The sequence below is a fragment of the Protopterus annectens genome, chromosome 6.part1 (genome assembly GCF_019279795.1).
Source record: "Protopterus annectens isolate FY-2018-M chromosome 6.part1, PAN1.0, whole genome shotgun sequence".
NCBI classification, from domain to species: Eukaryota; Metazoa; Chordata; order Ceratodontiformes; family Protopteridae; genus Protopterus; species Protopterus annectens.
In genome coordinates, this window is record NC_056738.1 from 8428294 (window position 1) to 8451529 (window position 23236).

The 23236-nt window shown below is 42.8% G+C and overlaps 1 protein-coding gene across 1 annotated transcript in view; it reads left to right on the top strand.

Moving 5' to 3' along the window:
• LNPK (lunapark, ER junction formation factor) overlaps nucleotides 1-23236 on the top strand; it is a gene marked incomplete in the record, with an annotated part of 488987 nt that overhangs the window by 196196 nt on the left and 269555 nt on the right. The window contains 1 exon segment of the mRNA XM_044075445.1: nucleotides 5493-5705. Coding sequence (XP_043931380.1) covers nucleotides 5493-5705 — 213 coding nt within the window.

Below are 23236 nucleotides of genomic sequence, written 5' to 3' on the forward strand. Positions count from 1 at the left end.
ATTGGGGGGGTGAGCCCCATCCCCTGAGGCGGTTCCACCCGAAGGTGGTGCAGGACCAATGGACAGGGAGTTGCGGGGTTGGACCCCAAACATATGCTGATGCTCGGTGCCTCGGCCAGCTGAGGTGGGACAGGTGGCTTCACTGGGACCGGCCTTCCCAAGCGTGTTATCGTGTTTTGATTTCAGTATCATATATGGGTTAGTTATAAACACATTCCAGGATTAGGTATAACAGGATGCATAGATAGTCCCATTAACCCAGACACCATATACGGAACAGTTGCATAGCAAAGAGAACACCCATTAACCCAGACACCATATACGGAACAGTTGCATAGCAAAGAGAACACATGCATATATGGAACCACAATGGTAATAACAGCATGCAGGTATGTTGATGGCACCATGCCAATAATGTTGGAATAATTCAGTATGGCACATGCATGGGAACCATTAGAATATTTATCAAATGATTGGCCATTTTCAGAGTCGGTACATACCAGCTGGGGTGGGTATGTTGATTATTGTTGGAGATAAGGTGGGGGGGAGAGAAAGATGTCAAATAACAAGTAGTATATTCCTGTACTCCACATTACTTTCCTAGTCAGTGCTGTTATCTGTACCTTACAAGTCTTTACTACACTACGTTATAGACCTATATTGGATACTGATATGGATGTCAACATCATGGATACTGATATGGATGTCAACATCATTACACATGAACCGGTTTTACCTGCCTTATACACCTCTTACCTGGTGTACCTGTGGAGGGAATGTTTGTTAACACTGACTGTTTGTACACATACGGCTGGATATCGGAAGCCCACTTGATGTTTTGCACTATGCTATCCAACTCTTTCTGCACAGACTCTGGCCATGTGTTGACCACATGCTGGTATGCCTGAACATATCTAGAATATTGCCCTCTTCCACCTTTAGTGACCTGACACACATATACATGCTTTCCTACACAGTTATATTATGTAGCACAGTGTGGGTGACAGTGACCAGTGATACTTTATTATTCAGAGAAACTGCAACACTCGCGGTCCCCTACAATACCAGGGTGGATGGTACCAGTACAGGTTATATTGGTCTGCATTTCACAGCACAGTGTTCGTATCCATTGTATTGTGGGAGCAATATTTGTTAGCACTACCTGACTGTTGCCACACAAGCTTCTAGATTACACATTAGCATTACGCAAATACATCTCACTCTGTTACTGTACACAAACTGACCACAGCTTAACAGGTTGGGGTGTAAATGGGACATGTGTGACTTCTTAGTCACATAAGGTATTGTCATAGATGTGTCAATCAGTTGTATTTCCTGTTTGCTGCCAATACGTCTGGGATCATCCCACTGATTTCCCAGGGTACAGGTTGATAGACATTAGATATGGGCCTCTTTAATAAACAGTCTGGACATATCTGTACAGTTGTGGTGTGTAATTCTGTATGCAGACTACTACCACTGGCAGGATTCAAACCGTGGCTGTGTGTGCTAATAAAACAGTTCATATATTAGTTGCATGTGCTGTTTGGGTTTTGTTGTCTGCATTTCCCGTGTTTACTGTCTGCGTCTCTCAGTTGTACCAAATGGCCTCTGGGAATACACCTGTCATATACAGGCATTCCTACACATTCACTTTATGATGCATGGTGTGGGTAACGGTGCTTAATACTACAGTACTATTACATGATTGCAAATCTACATTACCATATGATACCAGATTATACACATACAGTCCAGAAGTTAGACCTGTTTTGTCAGGGTATTAACACTTTTATTGCCATACTAACACTATGAGACTCTTCCTGCCATATTCTCTAGTGTATACAGTACTTGCCTTGAACAATACAGGTTTTATATTAGCAATTAATTTACTACTACTTTTATTTTTATTTCCTATGACAGTAAAAGCACGAGTATTACTGACCTGCCTCGCATCACAACCACGCCAGGCGGCAGATGTGGGCCTCCTGGTTCGCAGCCCGCTCCATTGCAGCTCTGGGGGACATGAGAGTAATATTTAGCCATACCTATCCATGATATACCTGAGCTGGCAATTATTAAACAGGTATTGGACTGTTACTTAAACACGGCTGGGACATCCCCTGATGCTCTAGCCTCTTGGAGCCACTCCTCCAAGAGGCCCCTCTTCCGCCGCTTCAGGTCAACATAGTGGTGCTTGACCTGCTTACCAGTTCGGGTTATGCCAGTGGCACTGGTGAGGTTGCGGGCGAGATGGTCCCAGGCCTCCGCCTTATATTGGGAACCCTGGTAATAGCCCTGCAGCAGTCTCTGTGCATGGTCTTTAACTAGGAGTCCAGCCATGACCTTGGACTCCTGGATGCGCTGCACCCGGAAGAACACTCCTTCTCCCCTTACTGCCATAGTGCCTGCAAGGGGAAGCTACAACCGGTTATGAGCTGTATTCACGCCTCTTGGGTTTAAGTAGTGCCGATTTCCCACACTTTTCCTTGATTAGCCGGTTTTGAAAAGGCTAAGCTATTGGCAAACCTTCTTACCTAAGGTTGCCATTGTTTAAAGGGTATACCACTGGGCACAAAGAGTTAGCTGGTGTACACATTGCCCACACTCCTACGCTGGCCTGTGTAATGCTTGGTGTTGCCTACAGTTGGCATTCATTATAATGCCTTTTTGGCATTATGTTGTTATTCGTTACACCTTATATGTATGCCTTGTATCCCTGATAGATGTGTACGTACACTCTGTGGGGTTCTTGTGTTTTATTGGGGAATTCGACAGTGTATTACAAGTACACCACATTTCTGGGATTACTGCTGTACTCCAGTTCACACATTTATGTTATGTAGTCTGTTATGGCACATATGACTGTATACTGATGCCTTTCACAGGTTCAGTTTGGTTATACTATGGTGAGGACATGTTTACTACTTACTCATTCTTCTGTACTTCTGTGATGGCTTGGTGGATAGCTACTGGGAATATGGTGTACAGGGTCCTGAGTTCGAGACCTACATGGCTGTTTATTTTGTTTGGGCGGAACAAGGCCCATTGGATACAGTGTGATTAAGGCACTTCAAAGCAGTTGTAAGCGGGATTGTGCGGACGTAAGCATTACTAACTTCTGGTCACAGTTTCTTACACCCAGTTAGCTTCTCCTTTGCTTAATCTGTGTAGCAGTGCGTTCCCCGCACAAGCGCACTTAAACATGCTTAGTAGTGCTTATCTGTGCTTACACCTGCTTACTACTACCTTATTCATTATGATACTGACTTTTCACATGTGCATTTTCTGCAGTACTCCAGTTCATATATATATGTTATTTAGTGGGTTTTGCAATAAAAATATTGGTTATACCATGCTTTGTCATGTAAAATAGACTGTGCTGCAGTGGGACTCAAACCGGGAATGCCTGCTCATTAGGCGAATGCTCTGCCCATTTGCACTATTGCTGTGCTGCTTCATTTGCATATATCTTCCTTGTTATTCTCTTCAGCCTTTTAAGTTGCTTTAACTGTAGCTAAGCAGTGGGCACACCCTTGCACCTACGGTTAGCTTTACTCTGAGTTTTAAAAAAAATAAAAGGGGTTTCTTCTTTTGATTTATATGTCCTGTTGTTGTTGTACACATGGGGGACCATTGGTGGGGATATGCGGACACGTATGACCGGTCTCGCTCATTTATTTCCATTTTGTGCTGTTCAACATTGCGGGGGCATGCTTATTCTGAGAGCTCTGCTCTCAGACACACACCCTGCACTCATACATGCTCCATGTAAGCCTAGGAGGTCAGGCAGCGCACCTTCATTAATATGCATGGCCTGCTGCCGTCCTCCTACACAGGCGCTTTAGTCCTGCACGGAAGATTAGTGAATCCAGGGGGCTGTCTTAGTTGATTGCACTGTTGAACATATTAGTCTGTGTATGTTAGTTGATTAAAAAAAAAAAAAAAATATATATATATATGTCTACTGTGAAACATCTGAGACCCATAATGTCTAATTTCATAACACTGAACCCATGACATCGAATTTCATAACATCTAACACTACAAATCACAAGAAAATAACATCCCCTCCACATATAACGACACCAAACTACCAAACACACTTTTTACTACGTTTCTGAAGGGGGGCAAGCCCCCGTAAATTAAATATACCAACTCCCAAGATCGCACTACAGTTTAAAAGTTAATTTCCTAACCCCACTGTATCAAGCCCCCCTGCAAAAACGTAGTAAAAAGTGTGTTTGGTAGGTTGGTGTCGTATGTCGTTATATGTGGAGGGGATGTTGTTTTCATGTGAATTGTACTGTTAGATGTTATGAAATTCAGTGTTATGGGTTTTAGATATTCTGGTCTCAATGTTATGAAATTAGATGTCATGGGTTTTAGATGTTTTGAAGGGGACACACACACACACACACACACACACACATATATATATATATATATATATATATATATATATATATATATATATATAAATACATTAAAAATATATATATATTTATAGAATGTTGGTTTAGCTTACGATGTTCACGCTCTGTCCCAGTAGGATGTTTAGTTGTATATTTTCCATCCTAGTTAGATATATTTAAACAATGGATAACATATAATTTAGGTGTTGTTTGATTTTGACTTTTAGATCAGCCATGCACACTATTTGTATAAGTATGCATTCTTTAATGTTTTGAGTGAATGATTAGGTGCGTGTTATTAGACAAAAAGTATGAACAATATTGTAAGTGATACAGTTTTTTATGCCTAGCAATATAACAGTGCTCGGTTGTATGAAGTTGCACCTCAAATACTTTGTATGTATGTTTAAGATAGGATTCACTAGGCTAGTTAGATACATTGCTACTGGTGATGTTTCAGCATTTGTGATTGAACTATTGCTTCTGTTGGTGTTTGTTTTAAATCATTGTCTTTTTTTCTGTTTTGGTCTGATGAAGCTTGTTGTGTACCTGTGAAAGCGCTAACCATTTAATAAACTGCAGTTTCATGGCTGTGTATTGGTTTGTTTATTTTTGTTTTTATTTCATTTTATTATTTCGTGAGTTTATTTTAAACCGACCATTTATCCTAGAATGTTGGTGGTGGTCTCTTCTGGAAACTTATAAAGAACTTAAGGGAACCATTAGGAATCCCAGAGGTGAATATTAACTTAAAATAGAAATAACTAAAAATCTTTCTGTGTGAGGAAGTTAACACCCAGCACTATTTGGAGTTTGTAGTAGGAACTTAAAATGATAAGTATTTCATTATGTTTGTCTTATTTATTGGGAAGAAAAAAATGTGAAATACTAGTTGAAAATGTATAAGTTAATACTTTGATGTGAATCTGAATATTTACTATCCAGTACATTTTTGATGGCTTATCTAATGTTAAAGACAATGAAAGCTAAAGTAAATACTGAGTAACTGTTTACATAAGCAAGAAACTGTTGAACTTGTGCAGACTTAAATTCTCTTAATTGTATGCTTTCTTTTAGAACTTCGTCAGCGTTCTGCAGCTAAACCATTTCAAACTGCATCAACACCACAGAATCCATCTTCAGGTGTTGTACAAGCTCAAGGTGTTGGTCATGCAGCCACTCCAGGTGCACCACAGGTTGGCTCAGCACCTGGTGGACCACCAGAAAAATCTCGGGCTAATATACTGCAGAAGCATCCCCCAACCCCCATGACACCAGTTTCTCGCATGGGTAAGCAAGATAGTTTTATTTACAATCGCCGTTGTCCTTACTGACTGCTGGTGAATTAGATGAGTTTTTAGGAAACAAGAAAACTACGTCTGTCTTTAGAATGTCATTGGATCATTTTGAGGAAACGAGAAATTTACATCTCTGTTTAGCATGCCAGCAGATCAGATTCTTGATTTGAACTGGTTATCTAACTTTGGGAGAGTCATCAGGGCAGAACAGTCATAACCATAGGACTTTACTGCCTTTGCAAAGATTGGTGGCCTTTGGCAGACTTCAAAAATTCCATGTAGTTTTTTTTTTTCTTCTGTTAAATATACTGATGTGATTACTGGCACAAATCCCTACAGTAAGTGTAGCATTCTCTTGTTTCAGCTTCAGTTCTTCTGCTTAATGGGAGGTCACTTCTTTTTCTGGTCCATTTGTTTTTAAATAATAGACAAGAGGCCTTGGGAGATTTATGCCCACAAGCTTCTGATAGCAAATGTATTTGGATTTTTTTGTGCCCTGCCTGAGCGGGTCTGTCAAATTTTCAAAGTACCATAAATTCAAAATTCATGTGGCCGAGATAAGTTTTGTAACTTTGAACATTTACAACAAAATAAAAACATTTTTCTATTTTTACATTTATGCAAGGGGGGGGGGGCAAGCCCCCCTGCACCCCCATACCACCTGTAAATTAAATATACCAACTCCAAGATCTTGCTACATTGAAAAAAGGGCAAATTTCCCATTCTGTGATGTACAGCAGTCTCCATGCAAACCATTTGAAGTTCCAAGACTTCGGTCATATGCTTCTGACCATATGAATTTGAGTTTTGAAACTTCAGTAATCTGATAGGGACCCGCATGAACACCTTCAGTTCAGGGGTAATCACTTGACTTGTCTGGATAGTGATCTGGAGTGCTTTAGGTCAAGAAGTCTGAAGATTTCTCCACAAGCCTACAGGTGGTCAGTCTTTACAGAGGAGAATCCATTCCATTGGGTTGAGTCCACAGTAGAATCAATAGCCTAACCATGATAGCTCTGGCATTTTTGCAGTTATTGGTGGAAGCTAGTTATAGTTGCAGGATTTCACCATGAGTTCTTTCTGTTCGATGCCAGAGTCTGTTTTGCTGGCAGTCCATTCTTCCTTTTGTGCCTTATTTTGTGCAGCCATGTGTGTGTACACAGATGCACATGTGTGCAACACACACACACACACACACACTCTCTCTCACACTCTCTCACACTCTCACTCTCTCACACTCACACTCACTTACACTCACACTGCAACATGAGGCCTCTGCTTTGCTTTAGCCACCATTTACTGATTTATATACTCATGAAGGCCCTTGCATGATCTTGTCGGAGCTTTGAAGGGCACATGACGCTCTCTCTGTTGGGCTTGGACTGTGGTGGTGATGAGGATGTTCTTCATATTTCACTGTTGCAGTCATTACATTTCGGTTATCTGCTTGCAGGTAGCCCTCAGTAGGCCTGATTATCAAAGTCTTGTGTCCTGCTTCGGTTGCTGTCTCACCTTCCATGACGTCAGGTAGTCAGGGGTATAAAGCATGCAGCCGATGCCATTACATCAGTCTTACTTGTCGTGCGGTGCCCGAAGCAGAAGCAATTCGCAAGTGCCAGTCGGCCGACTCCTGAAATGTTCGTTTTCGAGTTTCAGATCCGAAGTCTTTAAAAAAGCTAAGTACCCCATTGGGGATCCTTTTTCTTGCTCTAAACCAATGTCAGCAAAAGTTAACAATTGTATTACTTGTGGAAAGCAAATACCTCAAAAAGATTTTTATTTGTACTGCATTCCTTGCTTAGGCCCAGAACACAACATCCCTCGCTGTTGGTTTTGTGTCTTATTCAATCCTCAAACTATTCATAGTCTGTTCATTTTCGCATCTAACTATTTTGGTACTCAGTTCAATTCTCCAGAAATGGCTTCGGTAAGCCATCCGACTACCGACATTACGAAAAAATGTAAAGATAAAGACAGAGACAGACTGCATAGTCCGAAGCTGACAATGATGCTTCTGTTAAGCTAGTCGCCAGTTTGTTGGTACTCAGTGAGGTGCTTTCGCAGCCCCTGATACCTGCTACTTCAGGTTCACAGGCCTCTACTGAGACCCCAAACAAACGAGTGCAAAGCAAAAACTGAATAAAAAATAAAAAGGAAAAAAAAGAAGAAAAAAGCATCACACTGGACACAAAAAAAGGTTTTTAGGTTAGCGCTTTCGTTTATATAATATACATAAACTTCTTCAAACCAACTGAGACCCATTCGGAGCCCGGTATGCTGCGAGATGCTTCAACTGTGGAACTTGCGGATGTCTCTACCTTGGATGGGTCTGGAGCTGCTGTTCAGGCACCGGCTTCTGAGGGTGTAATCAGGCCTACTGACTTGCATATTAAACCAACGCCATCTTCTTCAAGGCCTAAAACTCAAACCATGCCTCGAAAACTAGCCCCCAGACTGCATGGTCAGGCCTCTATGTCTAAAAAACAAATGATAAAAATGGCTGAAGACCTTATTACTTTAATCAGGGGAAGCCAACCTTCCCCCAAGACCTAGGACTGAATTTGCTTATGATACTTCTGTCAGGATTCTGAAATTTCTGTTTCCTCTGACCAGGATTTACTCTTATCTACTATGAGGATTCTGATGCGCAGAGGACTCTATTCCCTCTGCTTCCCCTCCAGAGGATTTCTCTTTTGGTGAAACTTTGCATACTCTTAGGGAGCATTTTCACTGGGAAAGCCAGGATTACTCTGATTCTAGAAAGAGGCTTAGGGATTTCTTACTCCTGCCCCAGCACAGGCCTTTAGCCACCCCCCCTTGTACGAGACATTGTTGATGATGCCTTTTCGGAATCTAGCTTGGCCCCTGACTCCTTACCTCCTGCTCCCAGAAAACCTGATAGATATTACAGGGTTCCTGATTCTCATAAGTTCCTTTTTAAAAATCCTACTGCAGATCCTGAGACTGTTTCACAGGGACCCGAGGGAATTGAGGCTACTACTGCCAAAAATCCTACCCCCCCCCCCTCTGATAGAGATTCCAGGGCGGTGGATAGATAGGGTAAGAAGGTATACAGTTCTGCAACCTTGGCTATTAGGGCCTTAAACTGCCAGTTTCATATTTTAAAGTATCAACAGCATATTATTGGATTGCTTAAACAGAAAATGTTGATTCCTGACTGTGCTAAAAATAAGGATTTACAGGATTTAATGCATTCTGCTGAACAAGTTGGAAAACATACTTTGCAATGTGGTTTTGATTCACTAGAGGCATCTTGCAGGGCTGCTGTCACTGGGTCTGTACTTAGAAGGCATGCTTGGCTTAAGGAGCAATCTTTGCCAGATCATGTAAAAGCTAAATTGCTGGATGCTCTCTGAAATCAGGAACGCCTGTTTGGCAACAAAGCAGAAGTACAACTTAAAAAGATGGAGGAAAAAGCTAAATCTATGCAAACTGTTAAAGATTTTCTACAAGTACAGCCTCCAAGATTTAGTAGTCATTGACCCTCTAAGAATTGATGCTTTCCTGCCTCTTCCAGGCCTTCTCAGCCCAAACCCAAAACCAGCACAACACCCAGGCTTCAGTCCCAGGGTACTCACAGGGCTAAGCAGTGGGGAGCTCCCACTTCCAAATCAGGGAGTAGTAAGATGCTCCCCTATGGTAAACTGTCTCAATGACTTGACTTTAAAACTTCCAAGCCCTTCTCAACTGACTGCTCCTTTAGGGGGAAAGATTGCTCTGCAGGCAAAAGACTGGGAACTCATTACCCAGGACAAATGGGTTTTAAATATAGTTTCCCAAGGATACAGATTTCACTTCCACACATTACCAACCCCAAACGGTTGGCCAGATCTACCCCCAAATCAGTGGGCAGAGGCTCAAAAGCAAGTACTCTCTCTCTTTAGCATAAGGGCTATTCAAACTGTACCAGAAGAGGAAAAGGGACAAGGTTTCTACTCAAGACTTTTCCTGGTACCCAGAAAAGAAAACTCATGGCGTCCTATCCTGGACCTTTCTATTCTAAACACCTTTTTGGTGATCCCAAAATTCAAGATGCTAACCCTTCACCAGTTGCTTCCTATTCTAGGCAAGGATGCCTGGTTGGCAACACTGGATCTAAAGGAAGCCTAACTGCACATCTCAATCAGGGAATCTTGCAGACGATACCTTTGCTTCAAAGCAGGCTACATGCATTATCAGTTCTCTGCACTGCCTTTGGCTTATCTACTGCTCACAGGATATTCACAAAGTGCCTAGCTCCAGTCGTTGCTTTTTGTAGGCAAAGAAATATTCAAATATACCTATACCTGGACGATTGTCTAATTCAGGCTGAAAGCTAGGACATACTTTTGAATCATCTGGCATTTGTACAAAAGGTACTAACTTGTCTGGGGTACACCATAAACGAAAAGAAGTTGCATCTTGTACCCTGTCAACAAATTATATCCCTGGGAGTAAGCTTGAACACAACTTCCCAGATGGCTTTCCTCAGACCAGAGAAACAAATTCATTTGACAACTTACTTCAAACTGATGGCCACAAAAAACGTGCTATCTGCAGGGCAAATGCTGCGAGCCTTGAGGTTCATGGTCTCTTGCATTCTCCTAATTCCATATGCAAGACTGCATTTGAGGAAACTGCAATGGTATCTAAAAAGCATATGGTGTCAGCATTCTCAGGATCTAGAAGCAATGATTCCTTCATACCTTGTTTACAGCTACTTCCTTTGGTGGGCAGAGGCCTGCCACCAAAACTAAGGACTACCATTCGCTCTACACCCTGCCACCCAAACCCTAACAGATGCATCAGACTGTGAATGGGGGGTGCTCACTTGGTTGGGAAGTGCATTCAGGGCAAATGGAACCCAAGTCAAATGCACCTGCATATCAATCAAAAAGAAATGTTAGCTTTACAGAGCGCTCTGACAGCCTTCAAGGACCGCATTCTTCCAGGACAATTAATGGTAAATACGGACAACACCACTGTTATCTGGTACATAAACAAGCAGGGGGGGTACCCATTCATACCCCCTCTGCAGACTAGCCATGGTTCTGTGGAACACAGCCTTGAGCTACCAAGTGCATCTACAGGCTCAGTTCCTGCCACACCTCATCACAAAGGGCTTTTCATCCAGAAAAAAGGAGGTCATTGCCCCACTGTACTCGTCCCTCATTAGACCCATTATAGAATACAACGCCCCATTTGGTATGTACCTCTCAAGACATCTGCAACAACTGGAAAGGCCTCAGAAATACCTCACTAAAAGAATCACAGGCCTAAAGCAGATGCCCTACGCTGACCACCTTAAAAAACTCCAGCTATACTATATCGTCTACTCAGAGGCGATCTCTGCTTAACATACAAGGCCATGTCAAACCCAGAGCTGTTGGACATGCTACACTTAAAGAAATCCCAATCCCTCAGAGCTACACGCTCCAGGGATCTAAACCTTGTCATCACAATAAACAAAACATGCTGGAGGGATAGGTTCCTGACCCAGAGACTCCCCAGACTCTGGAATAGATTGCCCATACATGTCAAGCAGAGTGCCTCTTTGGACCTCTTTAAGAGGAACCTTGACGATTGGATGGGAGAAAGGAAATTCACCCCAGGGATCACATCAGTCGCCCTGCTAGACAGGGGTCCAGGAAAGTAAATATTGTGGGAAGAAATAGCCAGGGAATTGTTATGGCTAGGCTTGTATAGGCCCTAGGGTTGATAGCCTAGTACCAACCTATGAACCTATGAAAGCTAAATACACTGGCAGATGAATTAAGCAGAAATCTCATGGACCCACAAGAGTGGAAACTGGAACCAGAGACTTTCAACATGTTGATAAACAAATGGGGGAGCCCAGATATAGACCTATTTGCCCCCCCCCCCCCAGAACTACTAATTGGACAAATTCTGCACAAGTACTCCCCACAAACAAGCTTGGAAAGTGGATGCCCTGTCTTGAATTTCAACATGTTGATAAACAAATGGGGGAGCCCAGATATAGACCTATTTGCCCCCCCCCCCCAGAACTACTAATTGGACAAATTCTGCACAAGTACTCCCCACAAACAAGCTTGGAAAGTGGATGCCCTGTCTTTAACTGGAAAAATCTATCAGTTTATGCCTTTCCTCCTCTGCCTCTCCTCTCCAAAGTACTACTAAAGATCAAACAGGACAAATCAAGGCTGATACTGATTGCACCAGACTGGCCACGCCAACACTGGTTCCCACTCTTGCGCAGTGTGTCACTACTGGCTCCATGGCATTTACCTCAGACCCCTACCCTGCTGTCCCAGCAGGAGGGCCAGATTCTGCATCCTCAGCTTCAAACCCTGAACCTGGCAGCTTGGATAATTACCTAATCTCTCCATTACCATCCCTCGGCAAACAAGTGTTGGATGTCATTTTGGAGGCAAGGAGGCCTAGCACTAGAAAATTTTATGCTTAAAAATGGAAAAGATTCTGTTCCTGGAACCAAACTCAAGGGATGGGCACAGCAGTGCCCAATTTACCTCGGATTCTTCAATACTTAGCTGAGATGCTTCACAAGGGCCTTTCTTTTTCCTCCATCAAAATTCATGCCTCAGCCATTTCAGCTCATTACAACACAAAACCACCCCTCTTCTCTCATCCACTGCTCAAGCAGTTCCTCAGAGGAGCCAAAAATTAAAGACCACCCAGGAGAGCCCCAACTCCAGCCTGTGACCTTAACTTTGTATGGGAAAAACTCACTCTACCTACTTTTGAGCCAGCTGCAAGTGCAGAGTTAAAATACCTTTCTTGGAAAACAGCCTTCCTCTTAGCAATCACTTCAGCAAGAAGGGTATCTGAATTACAGACCCTTATGGCAGTGGAGCCTTTCATCATCTTTTATGTGGACAGGGTGTCCCTCAGGACCAATCCCTCCTTCATGCCCAAGTTATTATCCAGTGTGGGTCTTAATCAGTCCATTCATTTGCCAGCCTTCTTTTCTAATACACAGAACAAAGGGGAACAGATACTGTACTCCTTAGATGTACACAAACAACTTTAGATTGAACTTGGACAGGACTAAACCTCAAAGGAAATCTGAACTGCTGGTGGCATTTGCTGCAGGGCCAGAGGGAAAGGCCATTTTAAAGCAAACCATTTCTAAATGGATAGGCCATTGCATGTTATAAGCACAATGGAAAATCTACCCCACAGGGGATAAGACCACACTCAACCAGGGCCTTTCTCAGAGGTGTCCCTACCAGGGACATCCTAGAAGCTGCTACCTGGAGTTCTGTACATACTTTCACCAAGCATTACCATTTGCCAATTTTCTCTAAATCCAGAGCTGGCTTTGCCCCTGCAGTCTTGCAGGGCCTTATAGTTGGTCCAAATGCTATCTAAATGCCTCCTCCCATCCTTAGCTTTGGGAATATACCCAAATGTGATGACTGCAACAGTGAAACACGAAGAACATAGTGCAGTTGTGTACACTTGCCATAAATATAGATGTTTGAGTGTATTCACTGTTGCAGTCCTGGTTACCATCCCTCCAGCCCCCTGACTTATTTTGGCTATACCTCTAAGTCTCCTTTACTATGCTTAAAAGCTTTTTGGTGTATTTGCTTTTTTGTTGGAGGTATAACCTTGCATATATATATTTAATTGCTTCCCATTAGGGGGGGCACCTGACATCTGGGGCAAGAAAAACTGATGTAATGGCTTCAGCTACAAGCTTTATACCCCGACTACCTGACGTCATGGAAAATGAGACCGCAACTGACACAGGACCCAAGACTTTGATAATCAGGCCCAACTGCAAGCAGATAACCCAAATGTGATGACTGCAACAGTGGATACACTTGAACATCTACATTTATGGTAAGTGTACACAACTGTGCTTTCCCGGGATCCCAGGTGTATCCCCCCTTGTGGAGTGGTATAATTGTAGCTGTGCGCCACTCAGTGGGCACGAAGCCTGAGGTGAGGCTATGATTAAACATGACACTTAGGTGAGGTGCCAATTCATTTTGTAGTTCATGTAGTACACAGCCCCGGATGTCATCTGGTCCCATGGATGCTGTATTCTTAGCTTTGGAGAGTGTGGTTTCTACCTGTGTGGCCGTGATTATCGGAATTTGGCAATCTTTTGGTATTGAGATGGGCCCTTTAGGGGTGAGAGGGGGGTGAAGTAGGCACTAAATCGATCTGCCAGGATATTGGCAATATCCATGGGATCAGTATATTTAATGCCATTCTGTTGTAGCTCAGAGCACATCTGAGCATTGCCATTTAGATTCTTGACATAACTATAGAATGCCTTATGGTTATCTTTGGAATCTTTGACAGTTTTATTTTCGTAACTAGATTTGGAGGATTTTAAGGGATCTCTGCTTCTTACTGAGGCTGGTAAGGGAGTTTTTTGCATCCTGGGATTTTTCTCTTTTTTGCAACAGTTTTCTTCTGTTGTATAGTTTGTTTGTTTATGGCAGGGGACCACCAGATTGGCTTCCTTTTTTTGGAGGAGAGCATCTTGGTTCTATTTGGGATGGCAGGATTCATGCACGAGTGGATGTGATCATACAGTGCCTTACTGTAGGATTCAGCATCAATCTTTCAGCTTCCGTCTGCATGGGTGTCATGAAGTTTGTCACTTCAGACTTGAGTAGCATGAAGTTGGCTTTGGAGAAGTTTTTTTTACAGAGGTTTCTTTACTGGGGGGGGGGATGTGGATGTCAAGGGTGATTTGCTTATGGGTCAGACCTGACCAATGAGGGGGTGACCACTGGTATGGAGCATTTATCTCCTATGTTGGTAATGGAACAGGTCTAGGATATTGGAGCCCCTGGTGGGACAATGGATTAGTTGATCCAGGATGTTGGAATTTATGAATTCCAAGAACCGTTGGGAAAAGGTGTTGGTACCCGAGTAGTTTTCCCAGTTAATGGCAGGGTAGTTGAAGTCACCCAGTATTAGGGTGTTTGGTTGTATCTTAATATTTTCCAGTATGTTTAGAAAGGTGTAGTGTGAATCTTGGGGCATGGTGGGGGATCTGTAGCAAGATACAATTTGGATTGCAGTCTTACCTAGTGTTAGTTGCACGTGGAGAATTTCAGATGCTTTGTGTTGGGCAACTAGCCTGGAGGTGTGAATATTCTTGGTGAATATTGGCACTCCTCCACCTTTAGTGTTTTGGTCTTGGTTTGGTGGCCGAAAAGTGTGGTAAGAGTTGTAGCCTGATATTGCAGGGGTGCTCTCTGGAGCCTTGAACCTGGTCTCAGTTACTGCACAGATATCGATGTTCCCCATTTTTAGGAGTACTTCGAGAGAGTGCATTTTGAGGTTTAGACTTCTAGCATTGAGTAGCATTGCCTTCAGATTTTGCATGCTTGTATCCGTTACTGTGGTGGTTTTGTCCTTGTGAACCTTGACTAAAAAAGGGACTATAGGGGTGGCAGGAGCTTTAGCCAGTAACCTGAATCCCAGGGGTGACAGGTGCAGGCCATATCTGGTAAAGCATCGGGGTTTGTCGATCATATCGTCCCAGGCAGATGGATACTGGATCCCCTTTGAATGACACCAGAAGCTTAGCCAATTGTTGAAGTCAATCATTTTGTCCTTATACTGTGGTGTTCTGGCTAGGGTCATACCTGCCTGGGCCACATGGTCCGAGATCTCTTCCATGTCTCTCTTTATGCAGTCCAGGGAGATACGTCTCAATTCATTCATTCCAACGTGGATAATGACAGAGTCATATTTGTACTTGTTGTGGAGTGACTTGAGTGTGTGTGTTATGTGGCGGATCCTGGCACCCGACAGGCAGCTGACTGTGTAATTTTCTCCTTGTTCAGCCTGGTGCGTGGGACATCAGTGTGCCTGACTATAGAGTCACCTATGACTAAAGTGTTGGGTACGTTGTCTTGCCTTAGGGGCTGTTGGGTGGCACACTGGTGTTGTGAGCTATGTGTCACTTTCGTTGTGACTGGTGTTTGTGTTTCAGCTTCGGAGGTCCTTGCTGCTTGGGCAGGTTAATGTTAAGGGTCTCCGCATGTGTGGGTTTAGTGTTGCTATGTGTGGGTGTTGGTGTGGGTTTTGAAGGGCTATGTGTTGCTTGAGGTGTAGTGCAGGTGTTCGAGAGAGGTCTTTGTTGGACTTGAACACCTCTTTGAGTTTATGGTACTTTTTATTAGGCTTTCTGATCTGACAGGACTGACTTACTGCTTGAACATCCTAAAACTCTCTTCAGGGTGGTTTTGGCAAGCAGCCTGCAGTCCTAGAGTTCACATCCTGATTTCCTGCATATGTTTGGCGGGGGCTATATTAGTTTAGGTGTCTTACGTCAGTTGGTATTGTTAATGTGACAATATAGGTTTAGGAGTCCAAAGTGGCACTTTTTTTCTTTCTTTTTGGTGCTGTTAAGGTGAAGAAATTCAGATTGTGTGGGGATGTTCACAACATGGAAGGCTAATCCAAGATCGCCTCTCAGGAGCTTATATAAGACTGAGTAGAATGATTGCTACTCTAGTACACTGAAAGCTCTAAGGTTACTAAGACTTTGGATATTTTTGCTAATGGAATGTTTGAGGTGTCTTGTGTTGGTTTAGGTGCTTAGCAGGTACATATAAAAAAGCACAGGTTTCAGCTTGACAAAATTTAACAGTCTTCCTTAGTGTTAAGTTTAAACCATAAAGCACTGTGCTTAAATACCTGATGGCTGTACCAATAAGCCATGTCATTGGTTAATTAATTATAAATGTTCGTTTAATCCAGGTAAAAACAAAGCACCTAATTTTATGAGCCACCTTTTTTCCTTGGAGTCCAAAAGACTATGACAACCTCCTTTGTTTTTCTTATTCCCTAATATTTATTCCCTAATATTTTATCAATAATAGTAAATCTAAAGATAGCATTGGGATGATTAATGGTATGTTTATGTAAGGTCATTGTGGGTTTCCTATTCCTAATACCACTCACGTGTTCTGAGATGTGTATGCGCAGAGGTCTGGATATCTGTCCCACGTAAAAGGCATGGCATGTACAGGTTGCTAAATATATGAGCCAATCTGACACACAATTGGCAAAAAAAGTTATATCATAAACCTGTCCGGTATTAGTACCTGTAAATTCCTTAGTTTTTCTAACAAACTTACAATGTGTGCAGTGCCCACATGGCACGCATCCAGACAATAAATCCCCAATCATGGTCCTCTGGGCCCCATCCCTGTTTGGCTGATAACTATGTTTATGATGGCTCAACTGGGAATTTATATTCCTACATCTCCTGAAGGAGAACTGACATCTCTCTTTTAATATAGATGCTAAGAAAGTATCTACCCTCAAGATATTCCAGTGTCTCTGAACTATGTCTAATAAGATGTCTGTATTGCGGCCATAAGTAGTCAAGAGACGAAGATTAGGATTCTTATTAGTTGGTTTAGCGTATCCTGTCTATCCGTTTTTGATGTCCAGTTGCTTGCACTTAAGACATGGCCCATAGGATATCCTCTGTTGCGGAATCTGATGGCGAGGTCATCCCTATAGTGTATGAAGTCCTCGGGCTTGGATCATATCCTCTTCATTCGTAAATATTGGGACCTAGGGATATTCTTGCATATGTGTGGAGGGCGAAAGCTGGAGGCATGGAGAAGGGAGTTGTACTGAGGGTAATTCCTATATACTTGGATAGCGAAGGTGTGGTCAGCATTCCTACTGGCCAGCACATCCAAAAACGTGAAGTGCTGTGAGTGAAAAGTGGCTGTGAACTCAAGCCCCATTTATTTTCATTTAAGTAGTTGACAAATTCCCTCAAATACAACTCATCACTTCTCCATACCATCTAGCAGTCATCTAAGAATCTTCTCCAGGTATCAATTTCATTTAAATATATGTTATGAAGAGCGTCATATATAATGAATTCCTCCACATATGCCTTGAATAAATTAGCGTAGATGGGGGCAAATGATGTCCCCATCGCCATCCCCTTTATTTGCCAGAAGCACTGGTCACCATGAAAGAACACCTTCTTGGTCAGGATATATTCGGCGAGCCTAATAATGAACATATTCATACCTGGTCTAGATAGTTCAGACTTCTTAAGCCAATAATCAAGGGCCTCCAAACCCACAGAAAAACAGATCATTTTAAAGCGGTCTAGTTCCCTTCACTCCAATAATGAAACATCAGGGGATGGACATCATCCAACACTGATCTTGATATACAGCACCAGGGGGATTCACCGCTTTCTAAGAGAGCCCACCCTTTAGATCAAGGCAGGTTGGGTGGGGGGGGGGGTAGAAAACATAGGAAAAACAAGCCAGATGGAGACATTAATGGGACTTATGACCCGGACATAACTGTGTTGAACAATGTTCTAAATATTTCCAATGTACAGTTGACGGATGTTGAAATAAAGGTACTAAACAAAGGATTAAATGTTATCCCTGTTTTTTTTTTTGTGCCGGAAGATCAGTTGGCACAAGATGTGATGGCATTCTGCAGGTTTTTAAACTTAAAAAGTTTCTTTAAGGATTCAGATGGTGATGGCAAGCAGGAGGAATTTACTTATCGTAAATCTAAGTTCAGTCCACCCATGCACCCTAATGGGCATATGTTTCAGACATCAGTCCTCAAGGATTTGCATTACAACTATAAGGAAGTCGTACCAAAACCCAGTAATCTCTCAAAGATGGAACAGAAGGCTCTAATGGGTTTGCTTAACAATAAAGACCTGGTTATATTGGCTGCAGACAAGGGGGGGAGCAGTGGTGGTCATGAATTGGGAACAATACAACAATGAGGTTCTGAGGCAGTCGGGAGATGCGAGGTATTATATGAAGATGTCTTTGGATCCCTCCCATAAATTTAGGGGAGAAATTAAGTCCTTTCTGATGGAGGCTATGGAAGAAGGTATTTCTGAACAAGAATACAAACACTTAACTATACACAACCCTTCTAGCCAATACATTTATTTTCTCCCAAAAATTCATAAGGAATGCTGAGCATCCTCCTGGGAGGCCCATCGTTTCAGGAAGGGGATCCATTACTTGAACCCCTATCATAATATTTATCTATAAAGCTCAGGCCTCTATTACAATGGGTAAGATCTAGACTTCGTGACACCACTGAATTCCTCCAGATTATTGCCGACAGCCATTTAGAACTGGGCTGGTTACTATGTACCCTAGATGTATCCGCCTTGTATACAAATATACCTCATTGGGCAGGTTTGGAGGCCCTTGATTATTGACTTAAGAAGTTTGAACTATATAGACCAGGTACGAATACATTTATTATTAGGCTCGCAGAATATATCCTGACCAAGAATGTTTTCTTTTATGGTGATGAGTGCTTCTGGCAAATACAGGGGATGGCATCATTTGCTCTCATCTGCGCTGATTTATTCATGGCATATGTGGAGGAATTCATTATATATGACCCTCTTCATAACATATACTTAAATGAAATTGATATCTGGAGAAGATTCTTGGACGACTGCTGGATGGTATGGAGAAGTGATGAGTTGTATTTGAGGGAATGTGTCAACTACTTAAGTGAAAGTAAATGGGACTTGGAGTTCACAGCCACTTTTCACTCACAGCACTTCACGTTTTTGGATGTGCTGGTCAGTAGGAATGCTGACCCACACCTTAGCTACCCAAGTATATAGGAAGTACCCTCAGTACAACTCCCTTCTCCATGCCTCCAGCTTTCACCCTCCAAACATATGCAAGAATATCCCTAGGTCCCAATATTTATGAATGAAGAGGATATGCTCCGAGCCCGAGGACGTCATACACTATATGGATGACCTCATCATCAGATTCCACAACAGAGGATATCCTATGTGCCATGTCTTAAGTGCAAGCAACTGGGCATCAAAAATGGATAGACAGGATGCGCTTAAGTATAAAGATAAACCAACTAATAAGAATCCCAATCTTCGGCTCTTGACTACTTATGGCCGCAATACAGACATCTTATTAGATACAGTTCAGAGACACTGGAATATCTTGAGGGTAGATGATTTCTTAGCATCTATATTAAAAGGAGAGATGTCAATTCTCCTGCAGGAGAGAGCCATTATAAACAGTCATCAGCCAAACAGGGATGGGGCCCAGAGGACCATGACTGGGGATTTATTGACAGGATGTGTGCCATGTGGGCATTGCACACATTGGAAGTCGGTTAGTAAAACTAAGGAATTTACAAGTACTAATACCGGACAGGTTTATGATGCAACTTTTTTTGCCAATTGTGGGTCAGATTAGCTCATATATGTAGCAACCTGTGCATGCTGTCCCATACATGGGACAGACATCCAGACCTCTGCACATACGTATCTCAGAACACCTGAGTGGTATTAGGAATAGGAAACCCACAAGCGCCTTATATAAACATACCATTAATCATCCCAATGCTATCTTTAGATTTACTATTATTGATAAAATATTAGGAAATAAGAAAAACACAGGATGTTTGCATAGTCTTTGGACTCCAAGGGGAAAAAAAAGTGGATCATAAAATTAGGTGCTTTGTTTTCACCTGGATTAAATGAATATTTATAATTAATTAACCAATGACATTTCTTATTGGTACAGCCATCCGGTATTTAAGCACAGTGCTTTATGCTTTAAACTTAACACTGAGGAAGGCTGTTAAATTTTGTCAAGCCGAAACCGGTCTGTTTGCCTATGTGCTTTTTGCAATAAATAATCTTTACAGCTCGTCACAGTCTGCTGGCTCTTCATTTGGATTTGGGTTTGAGCCATGCAGTTGCCTTACGTGCAAGATTCTCTGGCTTCACATACCAAAATGGGAAATATTCAGTGATGGGCCTAATAAGGGGACAATGTGGTGATGCTATAACTTAGCTGAACAGAAGTTGAAACTTATGCAAGGTAGAAGAGTTTTCCAACCCTTACAAGAGTCATTGGTCAAAATATGGTTGGTGATCAACTTGGGTCCCAAAGTTCTAGATGAGTGGGTCAGATCTGAGTGGACTTTTTATTTGCCGTGCAGTTGTGCTGCTGAAATGACCCTGTGAACCCTCAACATGAAGGGCTGGGACACCACAATTCCTGCTACTTTAACTCTGAAATCACTGTACTTTGAGTTTAGGAGGCATACCAGGATACAGTAATCTCAGACTTGGTGTACACACTCTGTAGTTGCACTTATTTCAAGGATCAAAGTTCTGAGCATTAGCAAAAGCATTTGATAGGTCTGAAGAGTGCCCCAAAAGCCTTATTGCTGTTCAGTTAGATAAGTATGAAATTTGCATTCAGACAAGGCTGCCACGTGTTTGTTTGAAATCGTATTGTCTCTCATAGGAGCATAGGAAGTTACTAGGCTATTGGCCCTAAGGCACCTTATAAGCCTGACCATGAATTTAGCCCATGCATAGACAAATCAGCACCCGATCGGTGGAATCCCATGGATGTATTTTCCCATCCAGTTATCCAGATTGCGCTTAAAAAGGGGTAAAGAGGTTCTCTGCTTGACGTGGAGAAGGGGGTCTGTTCCATAGATGGGGAAGTCTCTGGGACACAAATCTGTCCCGCCAGCAAGTCCTATTGATGTCACAGTCCAGGTTGAGGCTGCGTGTGCGGGTTACTTGAGTGGAGCCTGACTTGCGGATATGCAGTAGCCCCATCAAGGCAGTGTCCGAGATTGCTTTGTATGCCAGACAGAGGTCACCTCTGAGGAGTCTGTATGAAACAGAGTAGAAGCATAGGGCCTATCTGTGTATGGTAGATTTTTGAGGCCCTGGATTCTCCTGGTGAGAAACTTCTGTCATCTCTCCAGCTGCTGCATGTGCTTTGCAAGGTACATGCCGAATGGGGCATTGTACTCAATAATGGGCCTTATAAGGGAATAATACAGGGATGTTATGATCTCCTTGCCCCTCGATGAGTTACCCTTATTTATGAGGTGGGCCATGTAGAAAGCTTTTCTGTACAATGGAAGCAACATGGTGGTCAAAAGTCAGGCTACTATCAATCTGGGTGACCAAATCCCTCACAACTGACTGCATGTTTAGAACGTTATTTATGTGGTAATTTGTGGGGACTTTTCTCTCTCTCCCCAAAGGGGATGATGATGCAATTTTTTGTGTTCAGCTTGACGCCATGTTTCTGGTACCACTCATTTGTTTGGGTGAGACCCTCTTGGAGGATGTCCACGTCATTAGGGAATTGATGACCGCTCCCAACTTGCAGTCATCTGCAAACTTTGTCATAGTCCACTGGTTTTGGCCTGTACCTCAGAAAAGTATATCCCATATAAGAGGCCCCAAGACCGACTGGAGTACGCCACTCTATATGGGTCTACTACTTGAGGTGGCTTACCCTATTTTGACTAGGTGGGTTCTATTAGTGAGCCAGTTGGCTACCCATCTGGTAACATACAGATTGATGCCTAGTTGAGAGAGTTTATCTATTATGCCCGAGTGGGGAATAGTGTCGAAGGCTTTGGCCAGGTCAAGGTAGGCGGTATGCTACAGTCTTCCCCTCATCCATGGCTTTGGTGACTGTCTCAAAAAAGTCTACCAAATTTAACAGACATGACCTCCCCTTGAAGCCAAACTGTGTGGAATCGAGTGTTTGGAGGTAGCCAGTGTTCTTGTTAATGAGGTCCATGATAATCCGTTCCATGGCCTTGCAGATCAGGCTAGTTAGACTGATGGGTCTATAATTTCCCGGATCAGTGGACGGTCCACTTTTGTGTAAAGGGATGACTGTGGCTGTTCTCCACTCAGCTGGGACAAAACCGGTTCTCGGGCTTTGGTTGAATAGGGTGTCTAATGGTGCTGCAAGTTCCTGCCTGAGTTAATGTAGGATGCAGCCTGGGATGTTATCAGGTGCCATGGAGGCTGTATTTTTGAGAGCACTGATGACCAGATCCATAGATATAAGGGGAAGGCGGCAGGTACTAGGAATGTCCTGATTTACTGATGGGGGGACAGAGGGGTGAAATTTTCGCTGAATCTGTTGGCCAGCAAGTTTGCTATATCTACAGCATTTGTATATGTGGTGTCGTTGACCATCAGTTCTGAACAGATCTGGGTGCTACCTTTGAGATTACGGACATATGTGAAGAAGGCTTTATGGTGGTCACTAGTAGATGTGGCCAATTTGGACTCTGTTTACTTTGGAGGATTTCACCAGTGCTCTTATTTGCTTGTTTAGGCTTTGGAGAGATTGCTTCCAGTTGGGCACCTGCTCCTTCTTGGTCCTGGTCAGCAGTGTTTTCCTTTTGTTAGTGTTTATTTAGTGCAGATGTCCACCAGACAGATTTACTCTTCCTCACGCAGGATGATTTAGTCCTGTCAGGTATTCCTGATTCCATGCACCTATATAAATGCTCGTATAGTAATTTGGTATAGTTTAGGATACTGGTGCCAGTTTCTAGAGAGGGGGAGGGGCTGTGAAGCTGTTTATACCATCCCTCAGGAGGCTATAATCACCTTTGAAGAAGTTTTTTTGATTGACCCTAGCTAGAGGGGGGTCGGGGGAGATGGTGAGTTCAAACATAACCGCCTTATGGTCGGATCTTACA